This window comes from Perognathus longimembris, chromosome 7 (assembly GCF_023159225.1).
Source record: "Perognathus longimembris pacificus isolate PPM17 chromosome 7, ASM2315922v1, whole genome shotgun sequence".
In the NCBI taxonomy this organism is placed as follows: Eukaryota; Metazoa; Chordata; class Mammalia; order Rodentia; family Heteromyidae; genus Perognathus; species Perognathus longimembris.
This window is the reverse complement of record NC_063167.1, coordinates 55,690,876-55,713,413: the sequence shown is the minus strand read 5'-3', so window position 1 is coordinate 55,713,413 and position 22,538 is coordinate 55,690,876. Positions and strand designations below refer to the sequence as shown.

At 39.9% G+C, this 22,538-nt stretch overlaps 1 protein-coding gene across 1 annotated transcript in view; it reads right to left on the bottom strand.

Moving 5' to 3' along the window:
• The window catches only part of Gipc2 (GIPC PDZ domain containing family member 2), an 83,147-nt gene that overhangs the window by 19,141 nt on the left and 41,468 nt on the right, over positions 1–22,538 (bottom strand). Inside the window, exon 3 of the mRNA XM_048351640.1 lies at positions 16,075–16,255. Within this exon, the coding sequence (XP_048207597.1) occupies positions 16,075–16,255 (181 nt within the window). The remainder of the gene's footprint in view (positions 1–16,074; positions 16,256–22,538) is intronic.

The following is a 22,538-nucleotide window of genomic DNA, read 5'->3' as shown; positions in this document are numbered from 1 at the left end:
GAGTTTGTGACCCCTGGCTACTCAAATACTTTCTGATGGTGAATATCTAATGGCTTGCTCTGTGAGAAAATCAGTATTTTCATCAGATCTATACCACTATCCACAAGGCAGCCAGTCTTTGGAATCAAAGCAAGTCCTCCAATTTACAACTTGAGAAGTGAAGTCCTCATCTGTAAAGTGAGAATAACACCTAAGTGCAGAATTGTTTAAGCATTCAGAAGATTAAATGTATGGAAGGTACTCAGCTCACCAGCCTGCTTCCTAGTAACAATTATGATGATGGTGGTGGTGATGATGGTGATGAAGATGAGGGCTCAGAGGATAATAGGAAGGATGAAGATGACAACACAGAACCACTCAACCTTGGGAGACAGAAATCTGCTCTTCTACTTCCTTCCTAACAAACCCATTTTTCCTTGCTTCTTCCTCCTCTGAAAAATATGCAATAGTCATTCTTCAACTATTAAGGGAAAAGGTCTCTTTTCTATTTTGCCTCATTCCTCTTTATCCCTCTCTTATATAAAACAATATGCTTCCTCTCTTTGATTTAGAATGTGGTAGCAACAACAGATTACACTCCCAGTGTGCCACTCAGATTCCCCTAGGAGGACAAGTTGAAGACCAGCTCCTCCTGATGCACACCCTTTAATGTGCATCTTGCTGTTTGGATGATTTAAAGGCTAAAAGGAGGGGTCTAGTAAATAATCAGAGAATGAGTGAAATCCCAGGACTCTGTAGTCACTTTGTCCCCTATTAGAGCTTCATGACAAGTAACCCAGACCTATCATGACTCTATACTGGAAAAGAAAAGTACAGGCCCTTCCCTAGCCACCCATGGAGGGTGAACTCAGCTACCTCACCAAAATCAACAATCCGGCAGTTTCCATCTCAAGTTTCACAGCACCAGGACAAGCATGAAAGGGTGGCCAGCTGGCAGCTCAGGCAGAACATTGTGGCATGTGTCCACCTCAGCATTCCCAGTTCCCAGTCCAGAAACATCTTCTCAGGGTTCCCAGAACTGATTTGAATCTCACAGATGAATCCACATTAATGAATTCACAAGGAGAAGATACCAGAGAAGTGATATTACACAGTGATAAAGCACTCTTCCACACACCAGCCCATTGGGTGCTTGAACCAAGGAGCAAACAGTCATTACACATGAGGACTCAACATGACAAAGGAGCCAGGGTATCAGCTCAGGAGCCATGATTCTAAAGTCCATGTTATTAACCTCTTAAGCCACAGGTATTAGAGGTCTAGATGACTCCTCAGGAGCTTGAGATGTCCTGGAAAAACTGATGTCCAAGTAGAGACCCCATCATCCACAGGAAAGATAGCAAAACTTAGTAGGAAATGGGAGGGGACAGAAGGAAGAAGAGATGTCCTAGACCACTGGTTTGGCAAGGTCAAAGATTCTAGAAGCAAGGGGTAGAGTTTCAGAGTCCCTCCCAACTGGGTGATCTCAGTTCATCAGTTCTCTAGCCCTCAGGGGAATGATTCACTTGCAATTCCCTTCCCACTAAATGCCTGAGAAGCTTGGTGTTCATGGCACTGGATCAAAGGATTTGGGCTTGAAGGACAGTTCCCTTAGGCCAAGGCTGTAAAAAGGGAGTTCACATTTGGATAGAATCCATATATATATACATATATATATGTATATATGTGTGTATGTATGTATGTATGTATACATATGTATATATGTGTGTATATGTATGTATATATACATATATGTATATATATAGTATAATGTTTTCAGTTTTTTAATTAGTTGCCAACTTTTTAAAAATGAGATGGTTTCTTATAAAAATTCAACTTTTACATCTCTTTTGGAAACAGACATATTTCTACAAGGTACTAACAGGATCAATGGATTCATCTCATATTTGTTTCTATTTTCTTTTCTTTTTTGAGTCTTAGGATTTGAACTCAAGGCTTTATGGTAGAGATACTCTGTCACATGAGCCACACACCTTCAAACCTTACTTTTAAGATTGGGTTTTTCCTGGACTATCTGTACAGCAATCCTCCTAGCTGTATAAGGCTCAAGAAATCACTGGGTACATAACAGAATGGACACATAGATGCTTCTCGTATTCTTGTTGTAGGCTCCTGTAGCCTTCTCCTTAGGTGGACAGTTTTGTAAGGCTCTTGAATGATGGTATAATATCCATTTAAGGACCATAAATCTGGAGAAAGACTAATGGGAACTGGCTGGAACATAGGGAGCCAGCTAGATCAGGAACTGAGGAGAAATGTTCTGAGATAAAATTTGCATTGTTGGCCTCTATTGATTCTGATTTTACAATAAACATATTTTACAATTCTTACTATAGCTAAGAGGATAGGTACATTCTGCCACGTACAACTTTTTTCTGTTGAGACTGGGATCTTGTAAACATTCTGTCCAGGATGGCTTAGAACCATGATCCTCCCCATCCCAGGATCCCAGATCCCTATATAGCTAGAATGACAGGTATGTGCCACTGTGTCCAGCTGTTTGTGGAGATAACTATTAGTCTCACAAGCTTTTCATTCGGTAGCCTTGAACTGTGATCTTCCCAATCTCAGCCTCTTGGGGACCTAGGATTACAGGTGTGAACCACCGGTGTACTGACATTGTTTCTTATACTAGTGTTATTATTTGAATGACATTTTTTTCAAAGAAACACACACACACACACACATGCACACATGTACACATACATAATGATTTTCCTAGGGATAATAATGTAAATTATCTGGGAAAGGCAAATTTAAAGGTAATTTCTTAACTGAGCCAGGTAACAGATAAATCCTTTATATGCTCTGGTTATAAACATCCATGATACTAATGGGAGATAAAGATGGTTAATTATCCTAATTTTACAATGTAAGCAACTAAGGCATGAAGAGGCAAAATGACTCCACTAGGGTCACAAACACCTGGAAAGTAGATGGAGCTGGAATAGGAAGGTAGGCAGACAGGTCTATCACTATTTGAGTTTGCATTCTATTAAAAAATTTGACTTGCCAACTGGTAATATAAGTTTATCATTTTTCTAATACCTATTGGTCATTTGAGGATTACTGTGGTTTAACTGAAGTGAATTGTTCCCAGCTTCAGGGATGGAACATATGAATAAGTCAAGCCAAATGATCTTTGTTAACACAAGTGACTGTTCAAAAGGTGAGCATGTGACTATATTCAATTAAGTCAATGAATCTCAGGATTTTCACTATAAAGTTTCTCTAAAGATTATCCTGGGTCAGGGAATGTGGCTTAGTGGTAGAGTGCTTGGCTAGCATACATGAAGCCCTGGGTTCAATTCCTCAATACCACATAAACAGAAATAGCCAGAAGTGGTGCTGTGGAGTAGAGTGCTAGCCATGAGAAAAAGAAGCTCAGGGACAGTGCCCAGGCACTGAGTTCAAGCCCCAGGACTAGCAAAAGAAAAAGAAAAAGATTATCCTGGCAGTTGCCTTGGGACACAGTGTGGACTCACCTTAAGATGGCACCTGAAGCCAGGCACTGGGGGCTTACATTTGTGAGCCTAGCTACTCAGGAGTCTGAGATCTGCAGATGGTGGTTCAAAGCCAACCAGAGAAAGAAAGTCAATGAGACTTTCATCTCCAATTAACTATCAAAAAAAGCTGGAAATGGAGCAGCGGTTCAAAGTAGTGGAGCACTAGCCTTGAGCACAGAAGCTCAGGGACAGCATCCAAGCCCTAGGATTGGGGGGTGGGGGGAAGCAGCATCAGAATGATCATGCTGATGCATGAAGCACCTGACCAGCAAGAAAGGGCTGGAAACTGGATCCTGATTACATTATATGGAACATACAGAACCCTTTTCTAATACCAGTACCACTCATGATTTTATGGATTAGAAGATTCCCTTTTTCTACCAGAGCAATTTAGAAGGATTTTCTGTTGTCCCCATCTGAAAGATGTCCCACAGATCCAGAATTCTGTCCAAGAAGTGAAGCAATCCATCCAAAAAGATATTCTGGTGCTTAGATAGGTACCACCAGCACTGTCCATAAAAAGTTCATGTCCACCTTCCCTAAAGCCACTCCCAACATATAAATATGCTTCTCAGAATAGCTGACAAGATCTAGATTAGTGTCTCAGAAGTTAAAGTGCTACATTCACTTTCCATGTGTCCCTTCCTCTCCCCAACATTTCTGTAGAACAACTAGTAGGGTTCTAGGGCAGATAAAAAACAAGGAAAAGAAGAGAACTCCTGATGCCACCACCATGAGGATGTTAATTCATTGTCTGTTGGTGCAAAAGAGTGACTATCATATAAATGAACCTATAAAAACACAAAGCTGTGCAGGCACGAGTGGCTCATGCTGGTAATGCTAGTTATTCAAGAGGCTGAGGGCTGAGATCTAAAGGATCATGGCCACAGCCTACCCAGGCACAATAGTCTGAAAAACTCCATCTCCAAAATAACCAGCAAAAGGCCAGGCTGGAGATGTGGTTCAAGTAAAATGCTTGGCAAGAGTGAGCCTCTGAGTTCAAACTTCATTAGTGGGGCAGAAAGCAGCGGGGGGGGGGGGGGGGAACGACACAAACTTGGCTCTGAATTGTTCCCTTGATGCGACCCAAAGTGTCTTGTAAGCTCAGAAGTGGAATAACAGCACCTGCAATCTGTTCTTTAAGTAAGACATCATATGAGAAAAAACCCTGTCCTTAATACCCCCTGATGTCAGACAAAAGTTAGTATATATCTCTGGGGAGAAGATTCATAGCTTTCATCCACAGGCAAGTGTGGTGCAAAAAAATGATTACAAACCTCAAGACTGTAACTGGGGAAAGTGCAGGATCAATCTTTTAAAAAAGAATTAGAGGGGTTGGGAATGTGGCTTAGCGGTAGAGTGCTTACCTGACATGCATGAAGCCCTGGGTTTGATTCCTCAGCACCACGTAAACAGAAAAAGCTGGAAGTGGTGCTGTGGCTCAAGTGGTAGAGTGCGAGCCTTGTGCAAAAAGAAGCCAGAGATAGTGCTCAGGCCCTGAGTTCAAGCCCCAGGACTGACAAAGAAATAAATGAAAGAAAATGAAAGAAGAAAGAAAGAAAAGGAGGGAGGGAGGGAGGGAAGAAGGGAGGGAGGGAGGGAGGGAGGGAGGGAGGGAGGGAGGGAGGGAGGGAGGGAGGAAGGGAGGGAATGGAATGGAATTAGAACTAAAGTACTTTATTTAATTTTGTCATAGAAACTGAAAGCATAAAAATTATCATTCACCTCTAATCCTGGCTTATTATATTTTTTTCTCCCAGAATTTAAAAGCAAACCTGCCATTATAAAGAGTTAATAAAATGTGATAGTCTGTCATATTTTTAACATGGAACCCCCTACACAAGCATTAAAGAAAATTGTTCAATGAGGAAATTCACATTGTAGAAATCTATAAGGTTATCATATGTGAAATAAATAGGTTTCTTCCATTTCCTGGAATTCTAGCCTTGTCTTGTCAAATAATTGTTTTTTTATTGCGATACATACGTTCTTTTTTTACCTGAAATTTGAAAAACACAAAAACTTAAAAATACTTCATTAATTTCCCATCTAAAGGTAATGACTTAACATTTTAATTTACCCACGTTGCAAATTGTTTTCTTCTACATTTAAAGACAGCTTTACAAAAAAAAACAGGATATTACTCTATATTGTTTTATAATCTGACTTTTACTTAATACATGAATGGAGTTGCTTATCTGTTTAACTTTTCTGAAACTACACACTAGCCACAGTTTTAGATATAATTTGTTAGATCCAGTTTCCTATAATTATATGAAAATTCCCACTGTAAAAGTACTCTCCAGTAGAATACTTATTATTGGTATAACTGTTATTTTTCTAGTAGGGTACATTATGCTAGTCAGTCATATTAATGACTCACTTGCATTCGGTATCAATTTTAAGCCTTTCTTAATCTTAATTACTATATCTAAGAACAGCTGAAAACTAGTGGCTACTATCTACTCATGGCTACTAATTGCAAATGCTCCTCAAAATACATTATAGTTTATTATTAAAAATCATAATAAATTCATTTTTATCAATTAACAATTGGATACATTTAATAACAAATTTTTGTGTCAGTCCCGAGGTTTGAATTCAGGGCCAGGGGCTGTCCCTCAGCTTTTTTGCTCATGGATAGCACTCTATCACTTGAGTCACAGCTCCACTTCCAGCTTTTTGGTAGTTAATTGGAAGTAAGAGTCTCAAGGACTTTCCTGCAGTGGCACTGTGGCTCACGTGATAGAGTGCTAGCCTTGAACTAAAGAGCTCAGGGACAGCACCCAGGCCCAGAGTTCAAGCCCCATGACTGACAAAAAAAAAAAAAAAAAAAAAAAAAAAAGACTTTCCTGCCCAGACTGGCTTCAAACTGTAATCCTCAAATCTCTGCCTCCCAAGTAGCTAGGATTACAGGCATGAGCCACTAGCACTTGACTAATAATAATTTATCGGGAGAAAAAAAGATTAGCACTTCAATCATGTTCCCCCACCATATCTTTGTAGGAATACCAAACCACTGTCTAGCTGATATAGGCCAGAAGAAACCCTATTATGCAAAAAGATGATTATACAACATGACCTTCCATCACCAAACTTGTCATTGTACATGCTTTAAAGCATACTTAAAAGACTGTCCCTGTCAGATAAAACACAATGAATCTAAAAACTGAACTTCTCTCCCTGACTTTCCCAAAGCTGATTCACATTCCAATTGCCTCATTTATAATGACAGTATCATTATCATACCAGGCTTCTGGACAGAGATCTTAAGAGTGACATTTGCTTCTGAAGTCTCCTACCTCTTCCCTTTACTCAGTATCATCCATCTATCTCCAACCCGGTTTTACCCTTCCAAAATTTCTCAGACCCTTTCCTTTCCTTGGAATTTCCACTCTTAGTCCTGGCCCTTGTCATTTCCTCCAAAGCTGTTACAGTAATAGCAAACATGGTTGCTCCTTAGCCAGATAGAACCACATCATTCTTCTGATCTTCATTCCCAAAATTCTATTTCATCCCATCATTTTAAATTCTAGTATACAAATGAGTCCTTCTCAGACTCTCAAAACTGGCTCAGACAATCCACCTAGTTTTCAGAGCTCTTCCTAATGTGGCCCTTAGTTGCTTTTGCAGCCTTGGTTGCTAGAGTTCCTGCAGAGTTAGTCTCTTCACTGTCCTGAATGCTTCCCTGAGGAAACCTTCCTTCCTGGTATGTAGTTTCCTTTGAATCCTCCAAGGCCAAATGCAAGTGCAATTTTCTCCTGTAATCTTTCCCACCTAGTCCAGCCTACTCCTGCTTCTCTCTGAATACTCATTTAAATTTCCAGAGCAGGTTCTAAATTTAACTCTACAATTATAGATATAAGAGATGTCAAATTGGAGCTGGCACAGTTACTCAAGCTAGTAATCCTAGCCACTTGGGAGGCAGAGACAGGGGCAACAGGCTTCAGGGCCAATCCAGGAATGCAAAGTTCAAGAGATTGCTGGGGGGCTGGGAATATGGCCTAGTGGCAAGAGTGATTGCCTCCTACATATGAGGCTCTCGGTTCAATTCCCCAGCACCACATATATGGAAAACGGCCAGAAGGGGCGCTGTGGCTCAGGTGGCAGAGTGATAGCCTTGAGCGGGAAGCCAGGGATGGTGCTCAGGCCCTGAGTCCAAGCCCCAGGACTGGCCAAAAAAAAGAGAGAGATTGCTGGATACCGCAGCATAAACCTGTTACCAAGCTATGGGGGAAGCACAATGGCAGGAAATAGGAGGAATGAAATACAGGTCTGTCTGGGCATAAATAGAAGCCCAATCTGAAAAATAATCAAGGTACAAAGGAGGTTGGAGGTATGGCTCAAGTACTGGAGTGTTTATCTTGCAATCTCCAGGCTCTGAGTTCCATCCTTAGTACATCAAGGGAGAAGGACATCAAATTGGATCTGTCCTTGAAACCCTATTAATATCACACTGAATTTTTCAGTCTTATCTCTGTTTTAGAAATCTTTCTCTCCCGCCCAGGGTTTACAGACCAAAAATGCATTCCACATACCACAAGTAGACCCTACCCTAAAGTTCTTTGTCCAAACCAGTGTGTCCACTTGCAGGCCAAGCCCAGGGTGAGGGAAGTCTTCTACCTCAGATGCCAAGGGCACATCTATCATGGCTCTAACATCCCTAGGTCATTCTTTCACAGATGTCCTGTTACTTCTCACTGGAAGACACTGGCCATATCTGTTCAAAACAATCTGTCCCCCAGCTTTCTCTCTGGGAAAATTCCATTTCAATCTTACTTCCTCCTGCCCCACTACTCTACAAGCCTCAGGACCCCTCCCAATCATGATGGATCCATCAGCTCTCTGATAAACTACACTTGCTTTAACTCTGTTACAGTCAAAATCACAGTCTGAATTACATTCCAAAGAGAAAGTACCACACAACAAAAATCATTCAAAGGCTGCTGTGATAGCCTTATACTTTCAGTCCACCCTGGGTGACCTTATTTAACTCTCAAGGCCTCAGCTTACTTATCTGGAAAAACCATCATTGGAACAGCATAAGGATTAAATCGGGCCATCATAGTGCCAATCCAAGCATCAATGGCTAACATTTATGTGACAGTATGTGTCCAGCACTATTCTAAGCATGGTACATATATTAGCTCATTAATCTTCACAATGCTTTATGGATTAGTAAAGAAGCAGAGTTAAGTAACATACTAGCTCATATAGCTAATAAGCAGAAAAGGAAAGAATCAAACCAAGCAGTTTGGATCAGTCTACACTCTTCACTGTCTCACTAAATCCCCTAGTAAGTGTTCAATAAACAATAGCTGTGACTAATAGAATGACTTGATTCTTTTTCTTTTCTTTTTTTGCCAGTAGTTGTGCTTGAACTGGGAGCCTGGATGCTGTCCCTGAGCTTTTCCACTTAAGGCTAGTGCTTTACCACTTGAGCCACATCTCCTTGTCCAGCTTTTTGGGGGTTACTTGTAGATAAGGGTCTCAGACTTTCCTGTCCAGGATGGCCTTGGATTGTGATCTTCAGATCTCAGCCTTCTGAGCAGCTAGGATTATAGGCATGAGCTATGGTAACTTGATACTTATCTCTTTATACAAACACAAGCTCCCTGAAGACAACAAATGCATAGACTCACCCAAATAACCTCCAGCCAGGTGGCACTGGAGGCTGACTACAGATCTCCCTCCTTCACTTCCTAAGACCTTGAGCGAGTTGCTTTTGTTCAGGATGATGGTAAAGAACGATTTCCTATTTAGAATACACTTAGAAGAGTAAACAGTAGCTGCTGTTACGATATATTGACGTATTTCATTATTTGATATGAGATGTGATATTAGCATCTATCTTAACAGAATCTGACATAGCACCAGAGTTCTAAACTCATATTTGTTCATCATCAATTCACCCACATCATCTTCCTGTCTCATGTGCATTTCTTTTATTTCTAGAACCATTCCTTAAAGAAAAAGGTACACCTTCATAAAGATAGACCCCTTTGAACATTCCTTATCTGAGCTGCTTAGGACTAATAGTGTTTCAGGATTTAGGAATATTCACATATACATAATGATACATCTTAGAAAGGGACCCAATTCTGCACTCAAAATTAACTTATGTTTCACACAGCCTGAAGGTCATTTCATACAGTATTTGTATTGAGCCTGGGTTTTGACATTGGCCATCACATGAGATCAGATGTGGAATTTTCCACTTACAACATCAGGTCCAGTGCTCAAGAAATTTGAGATGTAGAAACATTTCAGATTTGAGGTTTAAAAAGCTCAATCGTGATGACTAATAACTAACTTTTTGTGTATATATGTGCTAGTCCTGGGACTTGAACTCAGGGCCTGGGAGCTGACTCTGAACATTTGTGCTCAAAGCTAGCACTCTCCCACTTGAGCCACAGCTCCACTTCTGATTTTTTAGTGGCTAATTGGAGATAAGTGTCTCATGGACTTTTCTACCTGGGCTGGCTTCAAACTGCAATCCTCAGAGATGTTGGCCTCCTGAATAGCAGGAAGTACAAGTATGAGCCACTGACACTCGGCCTAATAACTAACTTTTATTGAGAATTCACTATGTGACAGGGATTGTTCTATGGAGCTGTCCATGCATTTGATCATTTAATCTTCACAACAGCTTTATGTAATACACTCTATTTTCCTCTTTAATTTTTGTATGAGAAAGCAACAGCACAGAAAGATTAAGTGACTAACCCATTATCACACAGCTGGTACTTGGCAGAGCCTATACACTTCATGACAATAATTCATACTAGTTACCTAGCATATTCTATAGAAGTAAGTCCAGCATATTCTATAGAAATCAGACTATATGAAAAGGTAATAAATGTATATGTTAATGAAATTTATTTTCACCAGAAATAGCATGAATCTGTCTTTAAAAGCCTAATAAGACTTAGAAGCCAAATTGCATCTGCTTCCATCAAATAGACTCAGCCTTTAAAAGGAGTATATCCATCACTTAAGATGAATGGGGAAGATAAGGCCTGAGATTTCCAGCTGTGAATGACTCAAAGGATTGAGATGCTCTCCACATACTTCACATCCTATTCTCATGGATACACAGCCCAGAAATGGACCCTCTAAAAGGAGACATGACTGACCTGTTGCAAAACTCAGCCCCTAAAACAAATCTCTTAGGAAGTAAACTTTTTCTTTCAACTCCCTTTCTGATTGTGAGGCACAGAAATATTTCAGGTCTCTTTCCATAACCTTCTTTGATCCAGGGCAAAAGTCACAAATTAGACAAAGTTCCAGGAGAAATGAAGTCAAGACTTATTTCAGCAAAACAGAGTCAAAGCTTCATTTCTCTATAGCTAACAGGTCTCCTACAAAAATAAATGAGTTGGATAGGTCTGGTCTTAAAGTCATATAAGTGGAAGAATGGATTTTCACAGGCTTGGGAAAAATCTAGGTTTACAGGACAACCTTCAGGGTTGAGCTCACTGTGAAGATATGTTCCTTTTTACTGCAAATGAGAAAGGAAGTGAGCCATGCCCTAAAAAAAATACCTCTAGAGACATTCCAGCCAATACTTGATAAGGACTGGGCAGGCTGCCAGCAACACAAGGCTGGAAGAAGGAAAGTCTGGATCAGAAAGCCAGAGAAACCATGGGAGGTATGGGAAAGATTTCCCACTAAACTACCAATGTTAGTAGGGAAGTCCTCTCCACTAGTCCTTTTCAATTGTTTTGTTATGATTCACAGTAAGAAATACATGAAATACTATCACCAACAAATTCATACAAATACAAAGATACATATTTAGTTATTTAATACAAATGTGTTTCAAATAGTGTTTCACACTGCGCTGTATGATCTTGGTGGGCCTGTTAGTTATGTAGCCTGCTCTCTCCACTATCAAGAACCATAAATATTTTTAAATATATAATGTCTAATATATTTAATATATTTCTATATATATTTAAAACACATATATATTTGCTTTGTTATGCTAAGTGATTTTTTTTTTTTTTTTTTTTGCTGCTCCCAGGGCTTGAACTCAGGGCCTGGATGCTGGCCATGAGTCTCTTTGTGCTTAAGGGTAGCACTCTACCACTTGAGCCACAGAACCACTTCCAACCTTTTCGGAGTAGTTTATTGGAGATAAGAGTATCACAGACTTTGTTATCCTAGCTGGCTTCCAATTGTGATCCTAGATCTCAGCCTCCTCAGGCGTGAGCCACAGGAGCCAGGCAATAAGTGCTTTAAAAAAAAAATATTTTTGTTTTATTATAAGGTGATGTACAGAGGAGTAACAGTTAGATAACTCAGGTAAAGAGTACATTTTTTGTGGACAATGTCACCCTGAAACACATTTGTAACAAACAATGTGCTTCCTAGAAACAAAGCACTAGGATTTGTGTATGTGCGTGTTTGCGTGCATGCATGTGGTGTGGGTGTGGGTGCGTGTGTGTGTGCATGTGTGCATGTGTACGCGCTGGTACTGGGTCTTTTACTCATGTCCATGATGCTATCTCTTGGCTTTAGCCACAGCTCTACTGATTTTTTTGCTGGTTAGATGGAAATAAGATTCTCACAGACTTTTCTCCCTGGGCTAACTTGAAATGATCCTGAGATCTCCACCTCCTGAGTAGCTAGGATTACAGGAATCAGCTGCCAGCACCCAGCTCACAGTGATATTTTTAACTGAATTCTACTTTGTGTTCTAAACACACTGGTTAAGATCCATTGGCTAAAAAAAATTGGTTTTAAAATGTATGCAGCACAGAAGATCCTAAGGTACATTTATAATGGCCTTTTTTCTTCCCTTAGAACCCAAAGCCAACCTGGGAAAATTACAGTGGAGCATCTGCTCTTGGGACAAGTGACTTGTTCTTCTATGCTTGTATAAAGGCCATCTACAAGGCCATCTCCTCCATATGTAGACATTCCTCAGTATGCTAGCCTCTCTCCTTCCTATTCCTCAGTACTATAGTTCCTCCCCTTTGCATTATCCAACATGCTGGCTCCTCCTTGTTCCAGTCCCAAGAGAACACTACAGTTGGATTCAAAGTCAAAAGGAAACCAGCCCTCCCGTACCTATGACATGAGGTGGAACAACTTAGGAAAATTTTAAAATGAAACATCCCCCTCACCATTCTGTGTGATCTCGGTAAGCCTATCCATTATGTAACTTATTCTCCCCACTGTCAAGACAGGCATCTAACCTAATCAGCTCTCTCTTCTCTCCTAGGAATTTAAATTCTGAATTGAGTGACAGAAAATAAGTTGAGGAAGTCCTTTAAACAAGTGTTATTAAAGGTTCTGAAGATTTCTTTTCTCCCCAACACTTGATAAACTCCATCTTTGTTTGAGACCTCCCTAGCAGTTTTCCAACAAATGCTTGTCCTTAAATTACACAGTATTTGTTCTATAAGTCTCAAAGAATCTTGTTACATACACTGGCCCCTAGAGCATAAGCCTAAAATATAAAAATGGAAGCATGCAGTAAGGATACTTTGCCCACTATAAAAAAAGTCATGCTCGCAATTCTTGTTATGCCACTGCAAAACAATGCACACTTGCATTTTGAGATATAGTGAACGTGCATCCCGTGGCTAAATCTTTAAGGATGTAGGTAGGAAATTTCCAAAACATGACACATTATGGCCATTTGTGACAGCTTAGATCCTTGAAATGACTAGCTTCAGCCACAGTGGGCTATACTAGTTCAGAGAAAATCCTACCTCACTTAGATTGGTTCTTTCTCCTAGTAAGAATCCAAAATGGCAAATTCTTTGCTACATGCAGTGTTGTAACTCTGTAATCCCAGCACTTGGGAAACTAAGACAAGAACTACAAATTCAAGGGAAGCTAAATATCAAGTCTGAAGCCACCCTGGGATTCATAGTAAACCCTGTCTCAAAATAATAATAATAAAATAATAATAAATAAATTTTCTGGGTACTAGTGTCTCATGCCTGTAATCCTAGCTACTCAGGAGGCTGAGATCTGAGGATATCAATTCAAATCCAGCCTAGGAAGGAACATCTATAAGACTCTTATATCCAATTCATTATCAAAAAGCTGGAAATGGACCTGTGGCTCAAGTTTAAGCCTGAGGACCTGCAAAAAAGTCATTGACAATGCTAGAAAACATAGGAAGAAAGGAAGTAGACATAGCAAAAGATAAGAAAGAAACAAAGAGAATTGAAGGAAGTGTAATCAGATTTGGTACCTCTAAAAAACTCTTGATGTATCCTCCCTCCCTGGCAAAGAGCTAAACACTAGGATGAGTTTAGCAAATGAGTAACAAATCTTGCCTTATCCCAGATGCAAAAAGAAAAGCAGGCTTTTCTTCTCTTTTCTTTCTTTTTATAATACCAGGGCTTGAACTCAGGATCCAGAACCTCTCACTTATTCCACTGGCATTGTACCACTTGAGCCATACTTCCAAGCCTGGTGTGTGTGTGTGTGTGTGTGTGTGTGTGTGTGTGTGTGTGTGTCTGTCTGTCTGTCTGTCTGTCTGTGTGTCTGTGTGTCTGTGTCTGTGTGTCTATGTGTGTCTGTGTGTGTATGTGTTGGGGGAAGGGAGAATAACAGGGGTGGGGCCTAGTGTGGTCCATCTGCAGCACAGGTAGAAGTATCCTTTTTGGACAACTTCTGTAGAAATGCCCCCACCTCCCCTCTAATATGTAATCTGTGCTGTACTTCCATTCAATGGCAAAGAACCATGTGGGAGCAGAGAAAAGTTAATGCCTCAAAGGTAGCTCGAATTTGTCTCTTATTGGCTAACAAAGGAAAAATGCAATTTCTTTCATGAACCACCATAAGAAAATAACATGAAAGATAAAAGACAAACTAGAAGAAGTATTCGTGTCCTGTGAGCAAAGGAAGGGACATAGCATGGGTGGGGTCACTGGTGAGTCAGGGAGGGCCTGGGATGATTCTGCTAAAGATATTTTAACACAGATGAACACTAGGCCTTTATTTGGCTTATTAAAATAGTGCTGGGGAGTGAAGGAGAGGCTGGCACATTCTCGTGTAGATGAGATGGCCCTGGAGATTTCAACAACAGTTGAAATACAGCTGCCATGGCTAAAACCAGGCAAGTACAGATGTCACACCAAAGACAGAGTAATTTCATCCTGCCCCAGGCTGCCAATTCTAAAAGCCAATAGAGGAAAAGTATAGGTGAAAACAGTCCTTAAAATAGAACACACACCACTTTAAATACCAATTCTGTGGGAAACTAAAAATCTTTGCTGCTGAGATCCCTAAACAGTCATTGTGGTTTAAGGATCTCAATGAAAAAAAAAATTCAGTTCAGCAAAATGAAAAGTATACAAGCTAGTTTCAGAAACTAAAATAGCTACCTCAAGTACAGTCTTACAGTTTATAATTCCAAATATTTGTTTAGAACATGTCAATGCCAAGGTGGCTCAAGCATGCATTCCTAACTACTCAAGAGGCTGAGATCTGAGGATTGCAGCTCAAAAACAGCTCAGCAGGAAAGTCCACAAAACTCTTATCACCAATTAAGCACCAAAAAAGCAAGACAGCTGTGGCTCAAGTTATAGAGTGCTAGACTTAAGCAAAAAGGCTTAGGGACAGCACCCAAGCCTTGAGTTCAAGCCCCAGGACTCACACACATGCATACACACACACTCACACACACACACACACACACACACACACACACACACACACACACACAGTGGCTCACGCCAGAAATCCTAACTACTCAGGAAGCTAAGAGATCTAAGGATAAAGGTTCAAAGCCAGCCCAGGCAGGAAAATCTGTGAAACTCTTATCTCCAATTAGTCATCAGAAAGTGGCAGACAAGTAGCCTTGAGCAAGAGAGCTCAGGGACCGTGCCCAGGCATTGAGTTCAAGCTCCATGACAAATAGAAAAAAAGAAAACGTTAATGCCAATGTCAAGGCAATTTTTCCTTTTTTCTCCCTTTAATTGCTATTTTTCTTATAAATAAGATTATCATTTTCTGTATTCTAAAGTGATACATTAGATAAGATGATATACTAAAAGCACAGGTACTGTATTTCCCTTAGACAATTCTAGATACTCAAGAGGATGAAACCTGAGGATCAGTTTGAAACCAACCTGGGCTAAAAAGTCCATGAGACTCTTACCTCCAAAGAACAAAGCTGGAAGCAGAGGTATGGCTCAAGTGGTAGAGCACTAGCAAAAAGCTAAAGGAGAGCTGGGAATGTGGCCTAGTGGTAGAGTGCTTGTCTAGCATGCATGAAGCCCAGGGGTGAATTCCTCAGCACCACATACATAGAAAAAGCTGGAAGTGGTGCTGTGGCTCCAGTGGTAGAGTGCTAGCCTTGAGCAAAAAGAAGCCTTGACCAAAAAGAGGCGAGGGACAGTATTCAGGCCCTGAGTTCAAGCACCAGGACTGGCAAAAAAAAAAAAAAAACTGAAGGAGAGTGCACAGGCTCTGAGTTCAAACCCAGCACAAAAAGAAAATGAAGAAAATGATAAACCAGAGGAAATGTATTTTATAAACCTCATAATCACCACACCATACTGTGATCGCGTGCGTGCACACACACACACACACAACTTACCAAATGCCTTCTTAGGTTCTATTAATGTCATGGTAAAGAGTTCCTCTTTTTTTAATTCCTTTAACTTCTTAGCAACTTCATAGTGACGCTGCCCAATGATATTTTCTCCATTTATGCATTCAATATGATCTCCCACACAGATAGTTTTAACAGAGTCAATAACACTACCATCTTTAATCCTCTGAAAGAAAAAAAAATAATTAATTGTGATAATATAGTATGAAATACAGTTGTGTGACATTTTCTTGGTCTTGGTATTTATGTATGTGAACATGCAGATACATATACACTGACATTTGCAATGAAAAACAATGCTCAGTTAAAGATGAAGCAAAAAGAATAACCATTTGTCGTTTGCAGTGTCATTCAAAGTGACTATTTCCTCTAGGAAGTTTTTCTTGACATCTCCCAACCCACTCCTCAAAGAATGAGTGCAGTGATAATCTTATCTTCCTGGGTAATTTTTGCTCTACATATTGAGCTCTAAGTTAAGCATTTCACATTTGTTTTTTTCACTGAACCCTAAAACTTTTATGAGACTCTCACATCACAGGTACGAAAGACTGAGCTTTAGGAAGATCAACAAGAATCAACAGAGCACAGTACGATTGTTCATTTAGTTCTTGCTGTCCATTAATAACCTTGGGGTCAGCGATTGTGTGTTCATCCTTATATGTCCTGTGCCTAGCCCAATGCTCACACAGTGATAAATGGCACTGAATCATTTAAACACAATGCCCACAATAAACATACAGAGCTTGAACTTTTTCTACTGGCTACATTTTCCAAGTCTTCATTATAACTCAAAAGATTTGGATGTTATGATCATAGATAAGAAGACCAATAACTAACAGGAAAATAAGGTCAACTAATTTGGCAGTCTCTAAGGGTGATGAATGATTGTGGCGATTGTGACTCTGTGTGTGGGGAGAGGGGGGTTAACTGGAGGTAAGAATCTCATGGACTGCCTGGGCTCACTTTGAACCCTGATCCTCAGATCTCAGCCTCCTGAGTAGCTAGGATTATGAACAGGTATGAGCCAGTGGCACCCCACCTTAGCTGGTCCTTCTTGATGAGGGTGGGTAGAAGCTGAGACAGGGTTTTACCATATAGCCCAGACTACCCTGGAGTTTACAGTCCTTCTACATTTCCATTTTGAATGCTAGGATTAAAGATGTATGCCATCATGGTAGGCTTCTTAAATTTTCCCCACAATGCCTCTGTCCTGCAGGTTCAAAATAAGGTGAAAACCAGGGCACCAAGAATTTCTGAAAGAATTTTAAACACAGGAACTCCAGAAAACCCTGCCAGGATAACAGGATGTACAAGTTGCTCCACAGTGATGGAAAGTGAGGCAGGACAAAGGCCACAGTATGCCTCAGGATGCCCAAATCCTTCCTGGGAAGGAAGGGCAGGCTAGACATACTGGAGCTGCTACTGCTTTGTCATGAAATCATGTATGCTTCCCAGCTTTGAAGTGTAGAGGTGTAACATCTTAATCCGTGGAACCATGCATCAAGTGTCAAGTTGACCCATGGTACTTACCCCACTATCTCTACAATATTGTCATCAGCATGTTAGAAAAGACAAATCGAAAAAGACTGGGCACTTTAAAATGATAAATTATATGATTATGTACCAAAAGTCACAAGATATTTTTATCCCCAAGTTTTATGTATATTGTTATATTTAATTACACATTGACCATTAACATGTCAATATGCAAATGATCTATTAATGCTTACTTCAACAGAGATTGTTACTTATTATTACAGTTAATTATAAGGTGCCATAAAGTTCCTAATCTAGAAATGTTCATTAGTTAGGAGGTGACCATAACTTGCCACTCAGTACTGAACTATCCCAGAATAAGAAACAGGATTAAGGTTAGGTGCCAGTGGCTCTCATCTGTGATCCTAGCTACTCAGGAGGCTAAGATCTGAGTAGAAGCTATATTGAGTACACAAATCTAAGACTCTTATCTCCAATTAATGCAAAAAAAAAGTGGCGGTACAGGTGTAACTCAAATGGTAGAGAACCAGCCTTGAGCAGAAAGAGCTAAACAAGAGCACAAGGTCCTGAGTACTGGCACATAAACACACAAAAAAGAAGCAAGATAAAATAGCAGATCAAAGACCAAAAAAGAAGAAGAAGAAACCTATAATAATGCTATATAACCATTCTTAAGTCATCAAAGAGTTTTTGAAATCCACATATGCCCTTCAACTTTGTTCTTTTTATTCTAATTCACCTCTTAATATACCTTTAACCTATTTGATCAATTGGATCATGCAAATGTCAATGTCCCACCATGTATTTTCAGTTTTTAAGAATTATTATTTTATTTTATTTTGAATAAGCATTACATAAAGTTAATTAGGTAGAAGACTTAAAAGACATGCACGTTCCTTACCAGCAAATCACAAGTCAGAATAATAGCCATCTATCATTGCCCAAGTCTATGAACAGCTATACAGGTCGCAGAAAAGTGCCCAGATTGATGGAGAAAAGGCAAAAGTGACAATAAAAGGCAGGATAAGAATCCAGGTAGCCGGGGAGAAAAGTGAAAGCAAATGCAACTAGCAGCAGATAAAGTTCTGGAAAGAAGAGAACGGAAAATCAACATAAGAAACTTAAAGAACACCAGGAGGTGGGCCCAATTCATAAATAAAGTAGGCGTTGATTAGTTTATACTAGCCTCAGCCTCCTAAGTATGTTAAATGAATGAATGAGCAATGGAGATAAGTTTCTGAAGTCCAATGTATTTTCACGATCATGCAATAACTGGACAGAGATTGATAATATTGCTAAGAGTTGTGATTGAAATCTGAAGGACTAATGCATGGAAAAAGATAGCCATGCTATTACCAGGTTTATTCAATCATTTACATTATTCTTCACTCCCTTTGAGACTTTCATCTGGCTATGACACTGAGGCTACAACAGAAGGCAGCTTACTGGATATTTGGGAAAAGACAGGAATTCAACATAGAGGTTCCCAACTATTTTCAGCCATGATGATACAGAAGCCTCCATTATACTCACCCTCTGCATTTCTAGCACTATGCCCTCACCACAAATATAAGCACTACTCCAGGGTGGCATCCTCCCAGTTCCTAAATCCTAGAACAGGACTCCGGGTGCCCTGTAGCCACACTTGGCGATTTGAGACCTGCACCGTTGAGCTTTCCAACACTGTCCTCAACCCTTGTTCATAGTAACTAATATTCACACACCACTATAAACTGTTAGATCTCTCATTCACTGCTTCTTAATAAAACTAGGAGGGGAATATTCATTGTTCCCGTAAGGTACTGAGCTGAGTGTGTGTGACTCAAGTGGTAGAATATCAGGCCTTGAGTTCAAACCCTTGTACTACAAGGATGGAAGGAAGGAAGGAAGGAAGGAAGGAAGGAAGGAAGGAAGGAAGGAAGGAAGGAAGGAAGGAAGGAAGGAAGGAAGGAAGGAAGGAAGGAAGGAAGGAAGGAGGAGAGAGAGAAAGAGAGAAAGGAAGAGAAGAGGAGAGGAGAGGAAGGGATGGAGGGAGGGAGGGAGGGAGGGAGGGAGAGGGAGAGAGGAGGGAAGGGAGGAATGAAAGAAGGAAGGAAGGATAATAATAAATAAAACAATAATAAACAATAACTAAAACAGATATAACACGGCTTGGCCAAGATGATAGTAATAATAATAGAACTACTTCTAAAACAGAGCTGATATAAAATTTGGAAAAACTTCCACTCCCTTCCTTCCTCTACACTGTCCCTCCCTCACTTATCTCTCTCTCTCCCTCTGTGTGTGTGTGTGTGTGTGTGTGTGTGTGTGTGTGTATCTGTGTCTGTGACTGTCTGTGTCTGTGGCAGTAGAGCCACTTGGAGTGGAGTCCTGTGCTTATAGTATTAAAATAGCAAATCAAAACATGTGTAAAGACCAACCCAAAGGACCTGGTGAAGTGGTGCATGCCTATAATTCCAACTGTTAGGAAGCTGAGGAAGGAGAATAGGAAGCTTGAGACCAGCCTGGGCTATATAGCAGGACTTTGTCTCTAAATAAGTTAATTTAATAGGGAAAATTTTTAAACCAAAAAAAGTAATATATAAAAAATGAATGTGTTCAGGCACCTGTGGCTTATGCCTATAATCTTAGCTACTCAAGATCCTAGCTGCTAAGGAATGTGGTTTGAAGCCAGCCTGGGCAGGAAAGTGCATGAGATTCTCATCTCCAATTAACCACCAAAGAGCTGGAGTTGAAGGTGTGGCTCAAGTGGCAGAGCACTAGCCTTGAGCATGAAAGCTGAGAGACAGTGCCTAGGCCCTGAGTTCAAGCCCAGGTCTGGCACAAAAAATAAATGAAGCTAGTGGAAAAACCATCATTTTTCAGCAATTATAAGAAAAATTGATTCAGGCAAGCGAGTCCAGTAAATATCAGCTCAGTGGAGTATAGGGGAACAAGCATTTTCATAATCTTAAAGAATCTTCTCACAACAATATATTAAAGGTAGAAAAAAAAACATAGTAACTTTGAAGTAAAAAATACCATTAGACACTACCCTAGACAAGTGATAAAAATTATCATCACAAATAACAAGGCAGGTCAATGTCATGTCCCTGCTGATGTGATAAACTAAGGCTAGAAAATGGCCCTTTTATTTCCCTCCCAGAATGCATACCTGCCTCTCAATATGAGGACACATCCCCAGATCAAGAGATGTCCTGGAAAAGGCTAAGGACTTATAAGATGAGAAAGACAGGTCAGCTAAATGAAAACTATGATCCTAAATCAGACCTGTAATGGGGTGGAGGTATGGACATCATTAGCTAAGATATATGATAGAAGTGCAATCTAGCCTACAGGTTAGTTTCAAAGTATCAGTACTGGATTGTCTGAACTCAGTCACTGTACTATAGTCAGATATAAGAGAACACTCTGTCCTTACTAATTATACTCTCAAATATAAATGGTGAAAGGACTATAACATATATACATAAATGTATATGAGATTAATAAAGCAAGGCAAATGTAACAAATGATAACAATTGGACATTTAGGTAAATGATAAATTTGTATGTTATTATTTTGTACATGTAACCTTTCTTAAATATAGAATTATTTCAAGTAGTAAAATGATTTGGCCAGGTGCCAGTAGCTCATGCTTATAATCTTATTGCTCAGGAGGCTGAGATGTGAGAATTGAAGTTCAAAGCCAGCTCAGACACAAAAGTCTGTGAGATGCTTATCTCTAACCAACAAAAGGCCAGAAGTAGAGCTGTGGTTCCAGTGGTGCAACAATTGCCTTGAGCAAAAAAGCTAAGGGACAGTGCCCAGACCCTGAGTTCAATCTACAGTATCAACACCAAAAAAGTAAAAACAAATTGAACTCAGCCACATCTTTCCCCTATGCTGCTTCTTAGAACAGTACCACAATGCTTTCAAATCAAGCATTTCTCCAAACATGAAACAAAGGAAAATACCCATCTCTAAAAGCAAAACATTCCCTCTGATAGATGAGCTTTTAAATACAGACTTATAACAAGAGGTAGAGCAAGGTAGACCCAGTAGCATCTTGCTCCTGTTTACAAATCATGCATTTTCACAGTCATATGAAACATAGAGAATTACTTTTAAACCCACATATATTTAACCATATATTCTTTAAAATATTATCAAGAATTTCCACAATATTATAAGACTCTGTCTTTTAATGTGACCTTAAGAAAAAAATGGAAAGAGTCAGGGAAGGAGGGGGGAGTCCAAAAAGAAATCTACTCATTACCTGACTTATAGAACTATAATCCCTCTGCACATCATCTTTATAATAACAATACAAAAATTGAAATAAAATAGAATAGAATAAAGTGACTTCTACGTTGGCCCTTCTTTCTCCTTTGCTGTCAACATGCCCTGTCTTCCCAGAGCTGGTGATGAGTTCTCTGAGGTGGGCACATATCTGAAAGGGCATATTTTAAAAAGTAGAAACACAATCTCTGAACATCGCAGGTCAACGTCTAAAAACTCCACACACGTTTGCAAACCTTCTCAAGCCTCCTCAGCTGACATTCAAAAGGCACTGCTGATATATCTCATGTCCTGAGCTTCCCTGGGATTAGCCCACATGACTGTCTCAACTCACACATTTTCCATTAGCTCACATGCTCAACCAGAAGCACACTCATATCTTTGGCAGAACTAAAAATAGCCACTACTTCTAGGGGTAAACTGCAATACTGTTTACAGTCAAGATAACTTCCCTAGGAATATTGCTTTAATGATGACAGTGTGTCACCAAATCAGGGTTTAGAGAAAACAAAGGCATATAGATACCATGTTGCCTGAAGCTTTCAGTGATTCTTAGCTGAGCACACCTAGGAGCACTAGCTCTGCAGTCAGATTTCATAGACTCAGATCATGAATTTGTCCAGCTGCATAATTTGAGGCAAGTGGTTGAATCTTCCTGATTCTGTTTTTAC